Source organism: Asterias rubens, chromosome 15, assembly GCF_902459465.1.
Source record: "Asterias rubens chromosome 15, eAstRub1.3, whole genome shotgun sequence".
Lineage (NCBI taxonomy): Eukaryota > Metazoa > Echinodermata > Asteroidea > Forcipulatida > Asteriidae > Asterias > Asterias rubens.
The window spans coordinates 14,198,002-14,213,358 of record NC_047076.1 but is presented as its reverse complement, the minus strand read 5'-3'; the positions used below and the strand labels follow the sequence as shown (position 1 = coordinate 14,213,358).

General features: G+C 41.5%; 1 protein-coding gene across 1 annotated transcript; it reads left to right on the top strand.

Moving 5' to 3' along the window:
• Positions 1-1,469: 1,469 nt before the first annotated feature.
• On the top strand, positions 1,470-13,968 carry LOC117300018 (tRNA (cytosine(72)-C(5))-methyltransferase NSUN6-like). The gene is made up of 9 exons (XM_033783668.1): positions 1,470-1,636; positions 3,414-3,569; positions 4,979-5,189; positions 6,364-6,520; positions 7,051-7,211; positions 9,600-9,782; positions 11,112-11,260; positions 12,189-12,314; positions 13,576-13,968. Exons 1-9 carry the CDS (start codon positions 1,559-1,561, stop codon positions 13,747-13,749), a joined length of 1,395 nt encoding a protein of 464 aa, XP_033639559.1. The 5' UTR covers positions 1,470-1,558; the 3' UTR covers positions 13,750-13,968.
• Positions 13,969-15,357: the final 1,389 nt, after the last annotated feature.

The window sequence follows — 15,357 nt, the reverse complement described above, 5'->3', positions numbered from 1 at the left end:
GTACTCGGTAAAGAGCAATGGAGAGCTGTTGATAGTATAAAACATTGTGAGAAACGGCTGCCTCTGAAGTAACATAGTTTTTGCGAAAGAGGTAATTTCTCCCTAAAATATTCAAACACTTCTGGCCAGAAGCCTTTTACTACTGTTATGTCTCAAAGCACACTAATTTGTACAACAATTGAGGGTGTTTTTTCTTCCAGCATTTTCTTGCTACTTCGACGACCAATTGAGTAAAAATATTCACAGGTTTGTTATTTTATGCATATGTTGGGATACACCAAGTGAGAATACTGGTCTTTACAAACGTGTCAATGTCTTGAAATTATAACAACTGTGAATGATTCATTACATAATAATTCATTACATAATAAGTGTTGACCCTGATGGATATTGTCTCATTTGACAAAATAAGAATCTTAATAAAGATGAGAAATTATGGTTTAAACTATGAAAATTGGCTCAGATAATTGTTGAAGTTTACACACGATGTTGTGTACAATGATAAGCTCTATACAGGGTGTCTCCCAAATCAACTATGATGTATACACTTTTGAAATTGCTGCCGGAAAAAAAATGATTCTGGAGAAAAGGATTTGATAATGTTCATACCCTTTACAAAAGTGAGTAGCGCTCACACACGCATGAAATATTGTCGGACTTTGTGGACATATGAAAGTCGAGTCCATAAGCTATTAATACATTTAACCCCCCCCCCCCCCCCCCCCCCACCCAGATTCATCTTTTCGGCAGCCATTTCAAAACGGTATATGTTTTTTTTTTTTTTTTTACACATGGTGTAGGTTTAATAATAACTCTGAATATTAATTTCAATAAAAACTCAGTTAGTACTGTGGGTCAACTTTGAGCAGTGTACATGTAATGCATTTTAAGAAAAGTTCCAAGTTCTGCACTTAGGGGAAAATAATATACCTGTTTCAGTCGCCAATCAAAATAATCTTAGAAGTTTTATTGACAGTAGCGTTCCTCAGATTGTGTACTTCAGTTGAAGATTAATGTCAAATCCAAAGGAGTGAGTTTGTACGTTTAAAAAAAAAAAAAAAAAAAAATTCCGGCAGTGCCGACCAGGTGTATTGCTGCTGAATGCAGAAAAACACTTTTTGAAATATACCAACTCACGACTTGGACGTACATGTACTTTGCACGAGTGTTTACTATACGCATTGCAGGTAAAGTCTGCCTCGATTGACGTCACAAAAGGGGTAGGCTTGTTGCGCGTAAGTTAATAACCAAGCTTTATGATTGGTCTGTTAAGCGTAAGTTAATAACCAAGCTTTATGATTGGTCTGTTAAGCGTAAGCTTACGCGCAACAGACCAATCATAAAGCAGCAGTTGTCCACACGTAAGAGGGCGGTAGTTAACACCGCCGTTAATTTTTCACCTGCAAACAAAATACCACCGTTAAACCAGCATAGCGCCCTCATTTTTGTGTTGGTACAATAATTAAAAACATAGTCCACATGGCAAAGGCCACTCGCTCAGCTCAACTTCAGGAAGGTTGCTCTTACTCATCACAACAGCAGAGCAAAGGGAGGCTAGATGGCTAATGTAATTCCAGAGGTGACGTTTAATGAAGGCGTTAAAGAATTTTTAGGACAAAGTTTCTGCAATGAAAAGGTTGGTATTTGATTATCTCCAGTAGGAGGTCCTGTTTTCGAGGTGTCCCTCAAATCGTGGCAAATCTTTTACCTCTCTGTCCTGTGCGCGATGTAAACAGTACCTACTTAACCTAGATAAAAATTGTGTGGTTTTATTTGCCAAGCAAAGAGTCTCCTCTCCCTTGACAAAAACTTAGAAACAGGTAAGGCTCCACTGGTTATTTGCACTTGTAAATGCAAAAAGTTTGGTATTTTAGGCATTTCTAAATTCTACTGTACAAGCATGGAGCAATAAACTAGTTTTTGCTCCATGCTACAAGGTACAAAAATAATATGTCATTAATGTTGAGGCCATCCCCCATAAGGTTAATCGCGATTCAGAAACCACTGCATTGTGGGAAGGAATATGGGGCGGTTACTATGCAGTTTGTACAACTCGCGCACGCAACGCCTATACCTTTGTGTGGGTTCAACAGTGCCCTCTCTTGATACTTTGCTATTCACGATAAACCTTATAGGCATAGGGCTATAAAAATATTTGCCCACCGAAAAAGTTTCCTGAAACACTATTTCATTTTCAATTCACAATTCATGATCAAATCATGTGACTGAATTTTTTGCTGAGCATTCTGGAAAAAAATACAGCGGCTTAAAGAAGCCATGTGCCTCATATAATTTTCTAATATTTTTGGAGATTTTTATTTTTTAACCCTCATATAAATATTATTAATAATTATCAATATTAAAATTTAAACATCAGCTTGTTGTTTCAATTATCACTGTTTATTTATACGCTTTATTATAAACATTAAGAAGAAGAAAAAAAAAGGATAAAAAAGAACAAAAACAGATTTGAAAGCCAGTAATTATTCACACTGCTGACTATAGAGTCATACACAGAGTCTCAAAGAACACTTGTCACCGTATGGCTTCACCGGGAAACCATACTTTCTCGTTTGCCGTGAAAACAGGAACAACTCAAAACAAATGGGGCCAGTTGAAGTCATTGAAGATCGGTGTGTGATGTGAACATTTCAATGTCCATCAAGTTTTAATAAATGTTTGCATACTTCATATTAACAAATGAAGATAATTAGGGCATCGGTTGATATATTTAAATAGTCCCTCTCGCATCCTGTGACGACTTTTGCTACCTGGGATGCAACATTGCAGATACATGTAGCCGAAGTGCCATTCAGCAACGACAACAGCTGGCATGGGTCGCTGCTCGAAAACTCACACCTGTGTGGGATGGGGTAGCTAGCGATAAAGCCAAAACGCAGCTCTTCAAGTCCACAGTCAAGACAGTGCTTTTGTACAGCTGTAAAGCTCTAGCGATCACCGACACCATGGCCAAGAATCTCCACGCGTCTCACCGTGCTCTCATGCGTTACAGGCTCGGTGTGCACTTTCCAGTACGGCTGTCCTACAAAGACTTGTACTCTCGAAAATGCATAACATCTGCCACAACAACCCTGCTGAGAAGTCTTCGGAGACCTGAGGTGCCTCTCGCTACCTTCGTAAATCCACAAAACCAGCCATCTGAACCCTTTGGACAGGGTGGAAGCCTCCGCTGCACCTACATATATCACAGCTTATAGACGACCTCAACGCCATCGGCCTACAATACGATCAAGCTGTTCAAGCTGTCCAGGATCGGCCAGGATGGCAGAGGCGAACTTCTAACATTGGACAAACCCGTGGTCACAACGTCTCAAGCCGAGTTCGGCCCGAGTAACTATAAATCATGCCATGTAATTGATCCTAATCACTGAATTAAACTACTTTTTTTGCAGGCTGTATCTGCTGTTGGAGAAGAGAAGTGTCAGGAGAAATTATCAGACATACTGAGGTCACTTAGTTATCCTCCATCTTATACTGTGCTAAGAATCAACACGCTACATCACAGCAAGCAGGATGTCTTCCATCAACTTACTCAAGTCTTAGTTCAGGTGATTATATGGTTTTTGGTGGCAGGACCAACCTTCCAATCACTTTACTTAGTAGATGGGCTGTTCAAGTAAACAAATATTAAGAATAGCTTTCTTTCTAAAACTGTTCATACAGTCTGATATTTGTAGCCTTAAAGGCATTGTACATGATTGGTTATTTCTCAAAATATATATAAGCATCAATGACCAATTCCAAATGTTCACAGGTTTTTTATTTGATGCAACATGTTGGTATACACGTAGTGAGAAGACTGGTCTTTGACTATTACCAAACAGCTTCAGTGCCTTTTTAATACTTTAAAAGCGGATGTCTGGTTGCAAATGTATAATCCTCTTTTTATCACAGCTAGGGCATTCTAAAATGAAAAAACCCTAAATTTAATAAGACATTAGGTTACCGGGAATAATTTCTTATACTCTTTTTTTATCAGCAGCAGAGCTTCAACACACAGCCAACAGGAAATCTGAAAAATGAAATGTGCAAGCAAAAACACTAACCTTGAACCAATTCAAACTTTCGTCCCACGTAATCTGTGGGGTGGGGTTGAGTGGAGTGAAATATAAGCGCGACTGCAAAGTGATCAGAGTTAACTGATTGGAATGGCATAACAGACTAGACATAGGCCCAATTTAATGGCTCTGATTACCGCTGATTTCTGCGCCTGTTATATCATCTCACTTTGAGGGTCACTTCCGAACTTCTGCGCTAGCTGTTAAAGAGAAGAATGCCCTACACACTTGTACACGCAGAAATTCCCTGCTAATATGTGAAGTACGCTTATAGCATTCAATTTCCTGCTTCCTAAAGCACATATTCTTTGCTTACAGTAAGCAGAGCCATGTATTGAAATCGGCCAATGGTCATAACTTCGGTGAAAACTAAATAATTGAGCCTGAGATCAAACTGAGCTTACAAGCAAACAAAGAGCAAGTTGGAGGGGGCACATTTAGTTGACTCACAGTTGACTACTGACCAGCAACGTACATTGTACATGCACGGTGACTGACTACTGACCAGCAACGTACATTGTACATGCACGGTGACTGACTACTGACCAGCAACGTACATTGTACATGCACGGTGAGGCACTCACTCAAACAACTCACTTTGGAAGTCTAGTCAACCTTTGCCTTTTCGCTGTAGTGTTTCTGGTTCCCCTCTGGGCGTTACACATGTTAGAATGGAACATGCTGTTGGGACCAGTGAAGAAACGTGGCCATGAGGCTGGTTCCAATGGTGGACCACAGTAGTCAACCAATGGTCAACCAGCCTGGGTTTGAGTACAAATGGTCAACCTTTAGTTAACAATTGTGCACACTCGAACTTGCTCAAAGCAGTTTGGTTTTGAGGTACATGTATTGTTCTGTGTATTTGATAGCATTCATGTTTTTTCTTTGTTTTCCCATAGCAATATAAATCAAGAGAACGATTGCCTCCAACTGTTGATTATCATGCATCCCTCGATGATACCTTGGTGATATCCAGTCCAACAGGTCACTCCAAAAGACATGAAGTATGCCCAGAGGCTAATAAGGAAGTTATAGTGGATCGACAGTGTGGCTTAGCAGTGTTAAGAGGTGCTGATGTTTATGCACCAGGAATCATGGCAGCAACACAAGGTGTGTTCAAAGCTTACTACAATAATTGTATTGTATTTTATTTTAGTTTATTCTGGAACTGGAACAGACCCCATAATAGAACAAGGCCACAATGCAGTGATGTTTATATGTTGTCTTAGTTGAGTCCAACACCGCGATTATACTAGATCCAGACAGGTTGATTGAGATCCCACATGTTGTTTACGACCGCAGATCAAGAACCAGTAGTGAATCGGCTCCAATCCCCCTTTTGAACTGGATGTACATTGGTAGTGACATCACCGCTCTCACAAAGAGTTCAAGGGTCACAACTATAGTGCACCATATTTTCCTGAAAATGTCACAATCTGTGTTTGTTATCGTTAATTTCAATAGTATTGGCAAAGAAGAAAAGTACATAATGGTGGGAACGTGTGCACGACTTCTCAGCAAGCAAGTTGTCAAGATCGTCGAGATAATCAAAAAAGTTCATTCTCGAAAATCATTAGATTGTCCCTCAAAACGTGTTATGTTTAGAACAACAACGATGGAGGTAGAAATAGATGGGAATGAACAAAACACAGAAACAAAGCAATTTCCGAACGTAACGAGGTATGTATTTAGGGACGCTGAAAAAACAAAACGTTTCACACACACACAGACACATTGCATGTGCACTGTGCATGACACTCACAACAACTGAGACTAGACACCCACAACAAATATAAATAAATTAGAAAAATGGAAGTCCCACCCAAGCACAAGCAAAAAGCGCACCATGTGAAGTCGGAAATGACCACATCAAATTGCCTGGTCTGATCCACCTTTGCGTTTACTATTATATTTGGATCAACTTTGCCTGATCTGATCAACTAATTGCCGGATTCAACCCTCCTCGAAACATGGGTTAAAATAACCACATCTTCAACCGGGTCTGATCCGGCAGTTTTGCATTTACACTAGCCGTTAATCCTTATTGCCAGATCTGAACCAGGTCTGAACCAGGTCTGATCCACCTTTCTGGATCTAGTGTAAACGGGTCCAATTCCTAAGCAATGATTAAAGCTCACATTACACAAACTCTTATTCACACTCCCCTTGTATGCGTGTGTACTGGTATGTCGTACATCTTGCTTTTTCAGCACACACTCTCTTAGTTCTACTTTTAAAGACATCACTGTGTTTATCTAGTGTGTTTTCCCTTTCCTTTACTCAGATATTATTAAAGGAGACAAAGTTTCTGTCTTTGTGGATATTGACAGCCAATGTAGGAAAGGATTTATCCACAGATTCAAAGGAAATAAAGCATTTATTGGTAATGGATGTGCAGCTATGAGTAGAAAAGATCTTTTTGTTGGCAACAGCTCTCCAAGGTGAGTAAAACAATTGTTACTGCCATGAACACTTGGGATTTCAATTCACTTCAATTATTATTATTATTATTCATGGTTTATTTATTAAAACACTGCAACACAGTGCGGCTAAAAGCCAAAATGTGCAGTTTACAAAAATAGTCATTAAAAACATTACTATAATTATTACACAAAAAATGAAACATCAAATGTGAAAACAAAATATTAACTCAATGTGTCAAAAACACCCTTGCCACAAGAAGCTGTGTGCCTTCAGAGGTCTCGAAATCAATTTTGTGGAACATTACTTCCTTCTCAATAACTACGTTACATGAACTTCAGAGGGAGCTGTTTCTCACAATGTTTTATACTATCAACAACTCCCCACTACTAGTTACCAAGTAAGGTTTTGTGATAATAATTTTAGTAACTACCAATAGTTCCCACTGTCTTTTATGAGGTAAGACTGAATGAAACACTAATGTGATAGTAATTGCTACAGACAACAACCTTGACTAATGTTGTTTTCTTTCTCTTAACTATGGACAAAGGGGGATGGGTGTTCACATGACAGAGCCAATTTTTGATTGTCCATCATTGAATGGAGTTCTTGTGGACAGGTTGTTCCTTCAAAATCTACCATCCATTGTTGTCAGTCATGTCCTGAATCCTCAGCCAGGCAGAAGACTACTAGATATGTGTGCTGCTCCAGGTACGTTTCTCCTCGATATAGAATATTATCATATCCACCTATGTTACCTATGCTCCTTAATTCTCTTATCCACCCATCTTGTCTTGCTCCTTATCTCATTCTGTTGTCCACCTATCTTGTCTATGCTCCTTATCTCATTCTCTTATCCACCCATCTTGTCTATGCTCCTTATCTCATTCTCTTATCCACCCATCTTGTCTTGCTCCTTATCTCATTCTGTTGTCCACCTATCTTGTCTATGCTCCTTATCTCATTCTCTTATCCACCCATCTTGTCTATGCTCCTTATCTCATTCTCTTATCCACCTCTCATGTCTATGCTCCTTATCTCATTCTCTTATCCACCCATCTTGTCTTGCTCCTTATCTCATTCTCTTATCCACCCATCTTGTCTTGCTCCTTATCTCATTCTCTTATCCACCCATCTTGTCTATGCTCCTTATCTCATTCTCTTATCCACCCATCTTGTCTTGCTCCTTATCTCATTCTCTTATCCACCCATCTTGTCTATGCTCCTTATCTCATTCTCTTATCCACCCATCTTGTCTTGCTCCTTATCTCATTCTCTTATCCACCCATCTTGTCTATGCTCCTTATCTCATTCTCTTATCCACCCATCTTGTCTTGCTCCTTATCTCATTCTCTTGTCCACCTATCTTGTCTATGCTCCGTAGCTCATTCTCTTAAGCTTATCCACCTGTCTTGTCTATATGCTCCATATCTCATTCACATTTATTTTGGCACGCACAGCCAAATGGTATAGAATTGGTATAAAAGAAATATTGACTGCTTAATAATGGGAGCACAGTTAAAGGCCCTCGGTGAGGCCCTCGGTGAGGCCCTCGGTGAGGCCCTCGGTGAGGCCCTCGGTGAGGCCCTCGGTGAGGCCCTCGGTGAGGCCCTCGGTGAGGCCCTCGGTGAGGCCCTCGGTGAGGCCCTCGGTGAGGCCCTCGGTGAGGCCCTCGGTGAGGCCCTCGGTGAGGCCCTCGGTGAGGCCCTCGGTGAGGCCCTCGGTGAGGCCCTCGGTGAGGCCCTCGGTGAGGCCCTCGGTGAGGCCCTCGGTGAGGCCCTCGGTGAGGCCCTCGGTGAGGCCCTCGGTGAGGCCCTCGGTGAGGCCCTCGGTGAGGCCCTCGGTGAGGCCCTCGGTGAGGCCCTCGGTGAGGCCCTCGGTGAGACCCTCGGTGAGGCCCTCGGTGAGGCCCTCGGTGAGGCCCTCGGTGAGGCCCTCGGTGAGGCCCTCGGTGAGGCCCTCGGTGAGGCCCTCGGTGAGGCCCTCGGTGAGGCCCTCGGTGAGGCCCTCGGTGAGGCCCTCGGTGAGGCCCTCGGTGAGGCCCTCGGTGAGGCCCTCGGTGAGGCCCTCGGTGAGGCCCTCGGTGAGGCCCTCGGTGAGGCCCTCGGTGAGGCCCTCGGTGAGGCCCTCGGTGAGGCCCTCGGTGAGGCCCTCGGTGAGGCCCTCGGTGAGGCCCTCGGTGAGGCCCTCGGTGAGGCCCTCGGTGAGGCCCTCGGTGAGGCCCTCGGTGAGGCCCTCGGTGAGGCCCTCGGTGAGGCCCTCGGTGAGGCCCTCGGTGAGGCCCTCGGTGAGGCCCTCGGTGAGGCCCTCGGTGAGGAACGCTAGTCATACATGTACATCATACAGTACACATGAACAACCTTTTTGCAGCCGTTTTTTTTAATGCGGGCACAGTCGATTGACTATGCCCTGGGCATAGTAGACTATGACATCATCTTGATAGAAAAAGGGGGCACAGCTATTTCCCTGACTCCATTTTTTAACGGATCGGATTAGAGGATTCTATATATGAGGTATATAATAGGTGCTTTAACCTTGTAATTGTTATTGCAATAATCTTTATATTACATGTTAATACAGTGTAACGGCGTGTCGTTGCCAAGCGGATTTGAACATTGGACTCTAGCTTTGGTCTTTCTAATCAGTAGAGTATGGGTTCAAGTCTCGATACACTTGCGTCCGTGAGCAAGACACTTAACCATTATTGCTGCGTTCCTCGAATGGGACGTAAAATCTTACTGTAGGTCCAGTGTGTTTTTATAATGCTTGTGAAAGACCCCAGTGCAGTTATTGTGAAGAGATGGGGTTAACCCTGGTCTTTCTGGGGTTGATTGGCTGCATAGTGCGCCACAGCACCTTTTAAACCATTACATTATGCTATGTAAAGGAATTAAGTTCATGCTCCGTATAACTTGCAGGGAAAACCAAATTAAATACTGAGCGCTTTGAGACTTCCATTGGGTGAGATTAAGTGCCTAATATAAGAACTCATTACATTTATTATTAGTACAGGTGACCAGTCTTTGAACAATCGGAGTGCCGAGAGTGCATAAACTTTCTCAAGTATCAATACTTTTTTTAACTCGTCACTAAAACCAGGTGGAAAGACCACTCACTTGGCTACACTCATGAAGGATCAAGGTGTTGTCATTGCATTGGATAAATCCCCGAGTAAGATCAACAAAATCAAGCAAAATGCCAGGAGGATGGGTCTGAACTGTATACAAACTTTTGTGTATGACTCTACCAAGGCATGTTGTATGCAATCCTCATGTAATTCAGGTAAGATTTGATAAACAGTCCAAATGTGTTCTTAGAGCCATGTAATGGAAGGAGATTTTTAGATACAACGAGTAGCATCAGCATTTAAAGTCACCTGGAAATATAATTTATAAGAGTAAATGTATGTCAACAATAAAACAATTTTTTTAGTAATTGTTTGGCACGATTTATACGTTTAAAAAATAGATAAAGATGTTTGGGGGGTGACTCCGCCTGCCCCTTTGTGACGTCAATCGAGGCAGACTTTGCCCGATCAAACATCGACCCCCCTCGAATTTGCCTGCAATGCGTAGAGTAAACACACGTGCAAAGTACATGTTAGTCCAAGTCATGAGTTTACACCGTTCGATAAACAGTTATTTTCTTGCATTTCTCCGGCAATGCCGACCAGGTATATTGCTAAGGATGGGGTCAGTTTGCATAGTCAGACTCACAAGAGCAATAGTGGCTCGGTCAGACGTCTTTTTCAGTGCTGTGCAGCGAACACTTTGAGCCATTGTGCTTTGAATCCAAAATACACCACACATTATTTGGACATGAAGAGAAAAGTTATTCTAAAACATGACGCCATCCCAACAATTTTTCCAGTTAGTGGGTAGTCGACAAAGGTACCTGAAAGACATACCTTTTTTTAGCCTACGCCAAGCGTCACGATTTTTTGCTGGCACTGCATGCAATTCACAATCCGAGTGGGCCGCCCGCATAGCAGCCGTAAGTGCGTGCAGTCTGCGTCGTGGACCGTAGGTATCAGACATAGTATAAGGGGCCAGACTACACCTTCAAGTATAGCGCCCCGATTGATGTCACAAACAGCGCCCTCTTTGGCCGGGCCTACTCTTAAATTTGTAAATAACATAAGAACTAATTTTTAAGAACCTTAGTTAACTGTTTATTCACATTCCACTCATCAAAACACATTCTTAGTGACAAAGGCTTTATTTTGACAAAATACCACTTCCAGGTGACTTTAAAGACACTGGATACTATTGGTAATTATTAAATTAATTGTTTTATAAATATTTCTGCTACTCCTGTGTGAGTTATTAGGCAAACTAGTAATTTAAAGGCAGTGGACACTATTAGTAATTACTCAAAATAATTATTAGCATAAAACCTTACTTGTTTATTAGTAATGGGGACTGGTTGATAGTGTTTTTTCTTTCATCATTATCTCGCAACTTCACCAATCGATTGAGCTCAACTCCTCACAGGTTAGTTATTTTATACATATGTTGAAATACAACAAGTGAGAAGACGTGTCTTTGACAATTACCAAAAAGGTGTCCAGTGTCTTTAATTTGAATTGCTTTCTAAACTTCATTTCACTAGATGCACCACCGTTTAGTCCTGAGTCCTTTGACTACATACTTCTTGATGCTCCATGCAGTGGACTTGGTCAGCGACCTCAGATAGCCAACCAACTTCAACTCAGTGAAGTCAAATCTTACCCTGCTTATCAGCGACAATTTTTTTCAACGGTATGTACTCAATTTTTGATGTTGACATGAACAGTGTGTGTGGGTGTGGATGTGCGTGCATGGTGTTATGGTGTTGTGATTTGTGCGTGTGCGTGTGTACCGGAGGGTTTGTATGACCTACCCTCCGAGGGTGCATGGTGTTATAATGTGTCTACAAAGGAGAGACATCTTCTCCCACGCGAAGCCTTGCCTTGGGTGGGCTCCCAGAGGATGGTTGGGCAAGAGGCAAGCTCCAAGTGGCGGACACAGTGCCCAGCAAGCTTGAGGCGGCGTTCACGGATCTTCTCTGTGGCCTTTGGCCAGCCAGCCATCAACTCCTAACTTGGTCTTTGTTTGTGGATTGGTTTTGGGATCCCCCCCTCTTACCCCAAGAGGTCTGTCAATGTCGTATTACAGGCAAACAATATGGTCATTATGGATAAAACCAAAGGAAATGTTGTCTGAGCAATATCTCAAAAAGTACTTGTCATATCGACACCAAACTTGGTTTGTGGATTGGTCTTTGTTTGTGGATTGGTCTTTGTTTGTGGATTGGTCTTGGTTTGTGGATTGGTCTTTGTTTGTGGATTGGTCTTGGGATCCCAAGATGCCTATTACTTTTGCACCCTAGGCCAAATGTCAACGTTATTACGCTTAAACAAAATAACTGTTGCCTTCCCACCCTACTATTCCCTCTGCCTTCCCTCACCCCTCCTCACCTTCTCACCTTTTCACCCATTGGTCTTTCCCACCTACATGGCACAGTATCCGCTGTACATTATTGGTTGTACAACACTGGCTAAGAAGATTTGTGAACAAAGTACTAACTATGTTCTACATGTGTCAAGTGTCAAGAAACGGACTGGCTTGTAGGGCATTTGTGTTTCCAAACTTGACTTTTCTTGTTTTATTGGACTTGACTATTGTGACATGATTGATCTTTTCTCAGGCTGTCAAGTTGTTGCGTCCAGGAGGCTACCTTGTGTATAGCACATGCACTATCACATTAGGAGAAAATGAAGAAATAGTCAGTTGGGCTCTCAAAGATTATCCACAACTTCAGCTCTGTCAACAGGTCAGTTAATCACATTTCTTTACTTCAATACAAAATATTCCAGCTCCCACCAGGGCTATAAAAAAAAAAAAAGTGTCTAGCCGTGAGCTTGTGAGGAGTTGGGAGACAGTATACAATTTCTCATCGTTTTCACGAATTGACTATTTGTCCCCTGTAGCAAAAAATGTTTGTTTGGAGAAAATCGCGTTTGAAGTTATGCTAACTTTCAAATCACTGGTTGGTAGACGTTTCGATATTTAATCTTTGAAATGTTTACATATCAGGAAATTAGAGATCCTAAATCATACAAATCTGTTTCCAATTTTGTCCAAATGGTTTAATTAATGAATAATTATTCAATTAACAAAAGTGTCTCTTCGTGAACACTGTACAAAATGTGGTCTGTGTGCAGCGCGTTGTGTTGCTGTTTGTGAAAACGCAAAAGCCGGATCACCTACTTTTTTCGCTGTGCAAGGGGAAATTTTCACACAATAGAGCAATACACAAAGTGGCTGTTCGTGGAAACAAAAAAACAAGTTTTGGCCATTGTGGTTGTTTGGGGCCACACGTAAACAATGTAGGTCAAAGATATTTGCCCTTCGTGAAACCATAAAAAGCAGGAGCACTCGTTTTTGGCTCTGTGCCAGGCGTGTATTCAACGCACAAAGGGAAATGCAAGTACATGCAAGTCCAAGTCATTGAATTGTTTGTTTCGAAAAAGTTTTTTCTTGCACTTTTCCGACAATGCCGACCAAGTGTATTGCTGCTGGATGCAGCAAAACAACTAAAGTTGGGGTCAGTCTGCATGGCTGGTCAGACTCACAAGAGCAATAGTACCTAGTGGTCCGATCCACTGTCTTTTTCAGCGCTGTGCAGCATTTTCTCTTCAAATATCACGCCTCAATAGACCTTTTCGCAAATACTGGGGCGCGCGCGTAAAGCTTGGAATTAGGTGCATTGTGGTCTAGCTGGTATCCAAATTTGATCCATATCTATCCCACAATGCACCTCATTCAACAGTCTGTGCTTGCGCATTGGTATTTGCGATAAGGTCTATTGACGTAACAAACAGCGCCCTCTCGGGTCGGAGCCTACTCTTAAGTTTGTAAATAAGATAATAACTAATTTATTTGAACCTTAGTTAACTGTTTATTTCACATTCCACTCATTGAAGCACATATTATAGTGACAAAAGCTTTATTTTGACAAAATACCGCTTCCAGGTGACTTTAAAGTACATCAATATTGTTTTATTTTGAACATGTGTTCTCTTTATGGATAGGTTCCTCATCTGGGTGGTATAGGTTTACTAGGAACAATGCTCCAACCTGACCAGTTGTGTAAACTGCAGCGTTTTCATGGAGTTTCACCAATGATATCATGTGCAAATGGACATAGTGACAACGATACAATTGGCTTCTTCGTTGCTAAGTTTGTAAAACAATTTCCAAGTTAAAATTAATAAATTAAACAAGCCTTTCTTCGGAAGTTGAAGATTTTTTTTCGTAGCTTTGTACTGCTCGATCCAGAGAAGATAATAGGAATGACATCCCCCATGGGTAAACATCTACCACATCCATAATTTTTTCCTAGAGTCACATCAAGACCCAATTTCATAGCACTGCTTCGCGGCCAATTTTGTGCTTACTATGTGATTTCCATTTCATAGCGCTGCTAACCGCAAGCACACGAAAAGGCATACTAACCTTCCAGGGCTTACTGCACAAAAATAAATGATGTCACAATGGAAATCCATGGTAAACAGGCAATAGACCTTATGCATTGACGTCATCCAGCCGCCGTCTTAGAGGAAAAACGGTGACGAAACAATGGAGACGCACGGATTTGTACGCGCAGCACACAGTATTGGCCAATGAACAACCTCCTTTAAACCTCTAGGTGAGGGCGCTCTACTGAAATGACGTCATGTACATAAGGTCTATAAGGCGGCCAAGTTTTTCAATTTGAGCTCAATTGGTCGTCAAAGAAAAAACACCCTTGTCACACAAAGTTGTGTGCTTTCAGAAGCTTGATTTTGAGCCCTCAAAATCTAATTCTGAGGTCTCAAAATCAAATTCGGGGGAAATGTCTTCTTTCTCAAAAACTACGTCACTTCAGAAGAAGCCGTTTCTCACAGTGGTTAATACTACCAACCTCTCCCCATTGTTTCATTATTATCTCGCAACTCCGACAACCAATTGAGCTAAAATTTTCACAGGTTTTTTATTTTATGATACAGTGAGATAATGTACACTAAGTGAGAAGACTGGTCTTTGTTAATTACCAATAGTGTCCAGTGTCTTTATCTAAAACTAATTAAAAAGGGCAAACAAATTTTGCTAAGAAGATACATAAAAAAGAGTTCAAGTTGTTGTTGCTGGCATGCAGGCTTCAATTTTATTTTTACCCAACACTGAACTATATATAAAAAGTGCGTTTCAAATAATAGTAAACAAAGCAATATTACTCGCATTCAAGAAGAGTATGACTGAGCTGAAAGGAACACGCTGCCTTGGATCGCTGAGTTGGTCTTTGAAAAGCGTTTGAAGCCATTTGTTATGAAATGCAAATGGTTAGATAGATAATTTACAAGTAGATTATAAAGATACACACAAACATGCCTTGAAATTGCACGGTTTTCCTTTTACGTCGCGAAGAAACATGGTCGGCCATTTTGTGGAGCCAAAATTTTTACTCCTTTACAATGACTGTTTGGTCGTGACTTAAAAGGAAAACCGTGCAATTTCGTGAGATACGTATGAGGATCATTATATTCTACTTTTGAAATATCTTTCCGACTATAAAATTATGCATTTCATAACAAACGGTTTCAAACGCTTCTCGAAGATCAAGTTGTAAGTTGTCCGATCCAAGGCAACGTGTTTCTTTAATATGATCTTCTGATGAATTGGCCAATGAATCGATGGAAACACTTGTAAGCCCTATAACCACACTACAATTAATTAAGGCCCAATTAAGTGAGTATGGCCCAATTTCATGATTCTGCTTACCGCAGAATTCTTCGCTTACAGCCCACAGAAGTTTGTATTTTACAGGCGTCGTG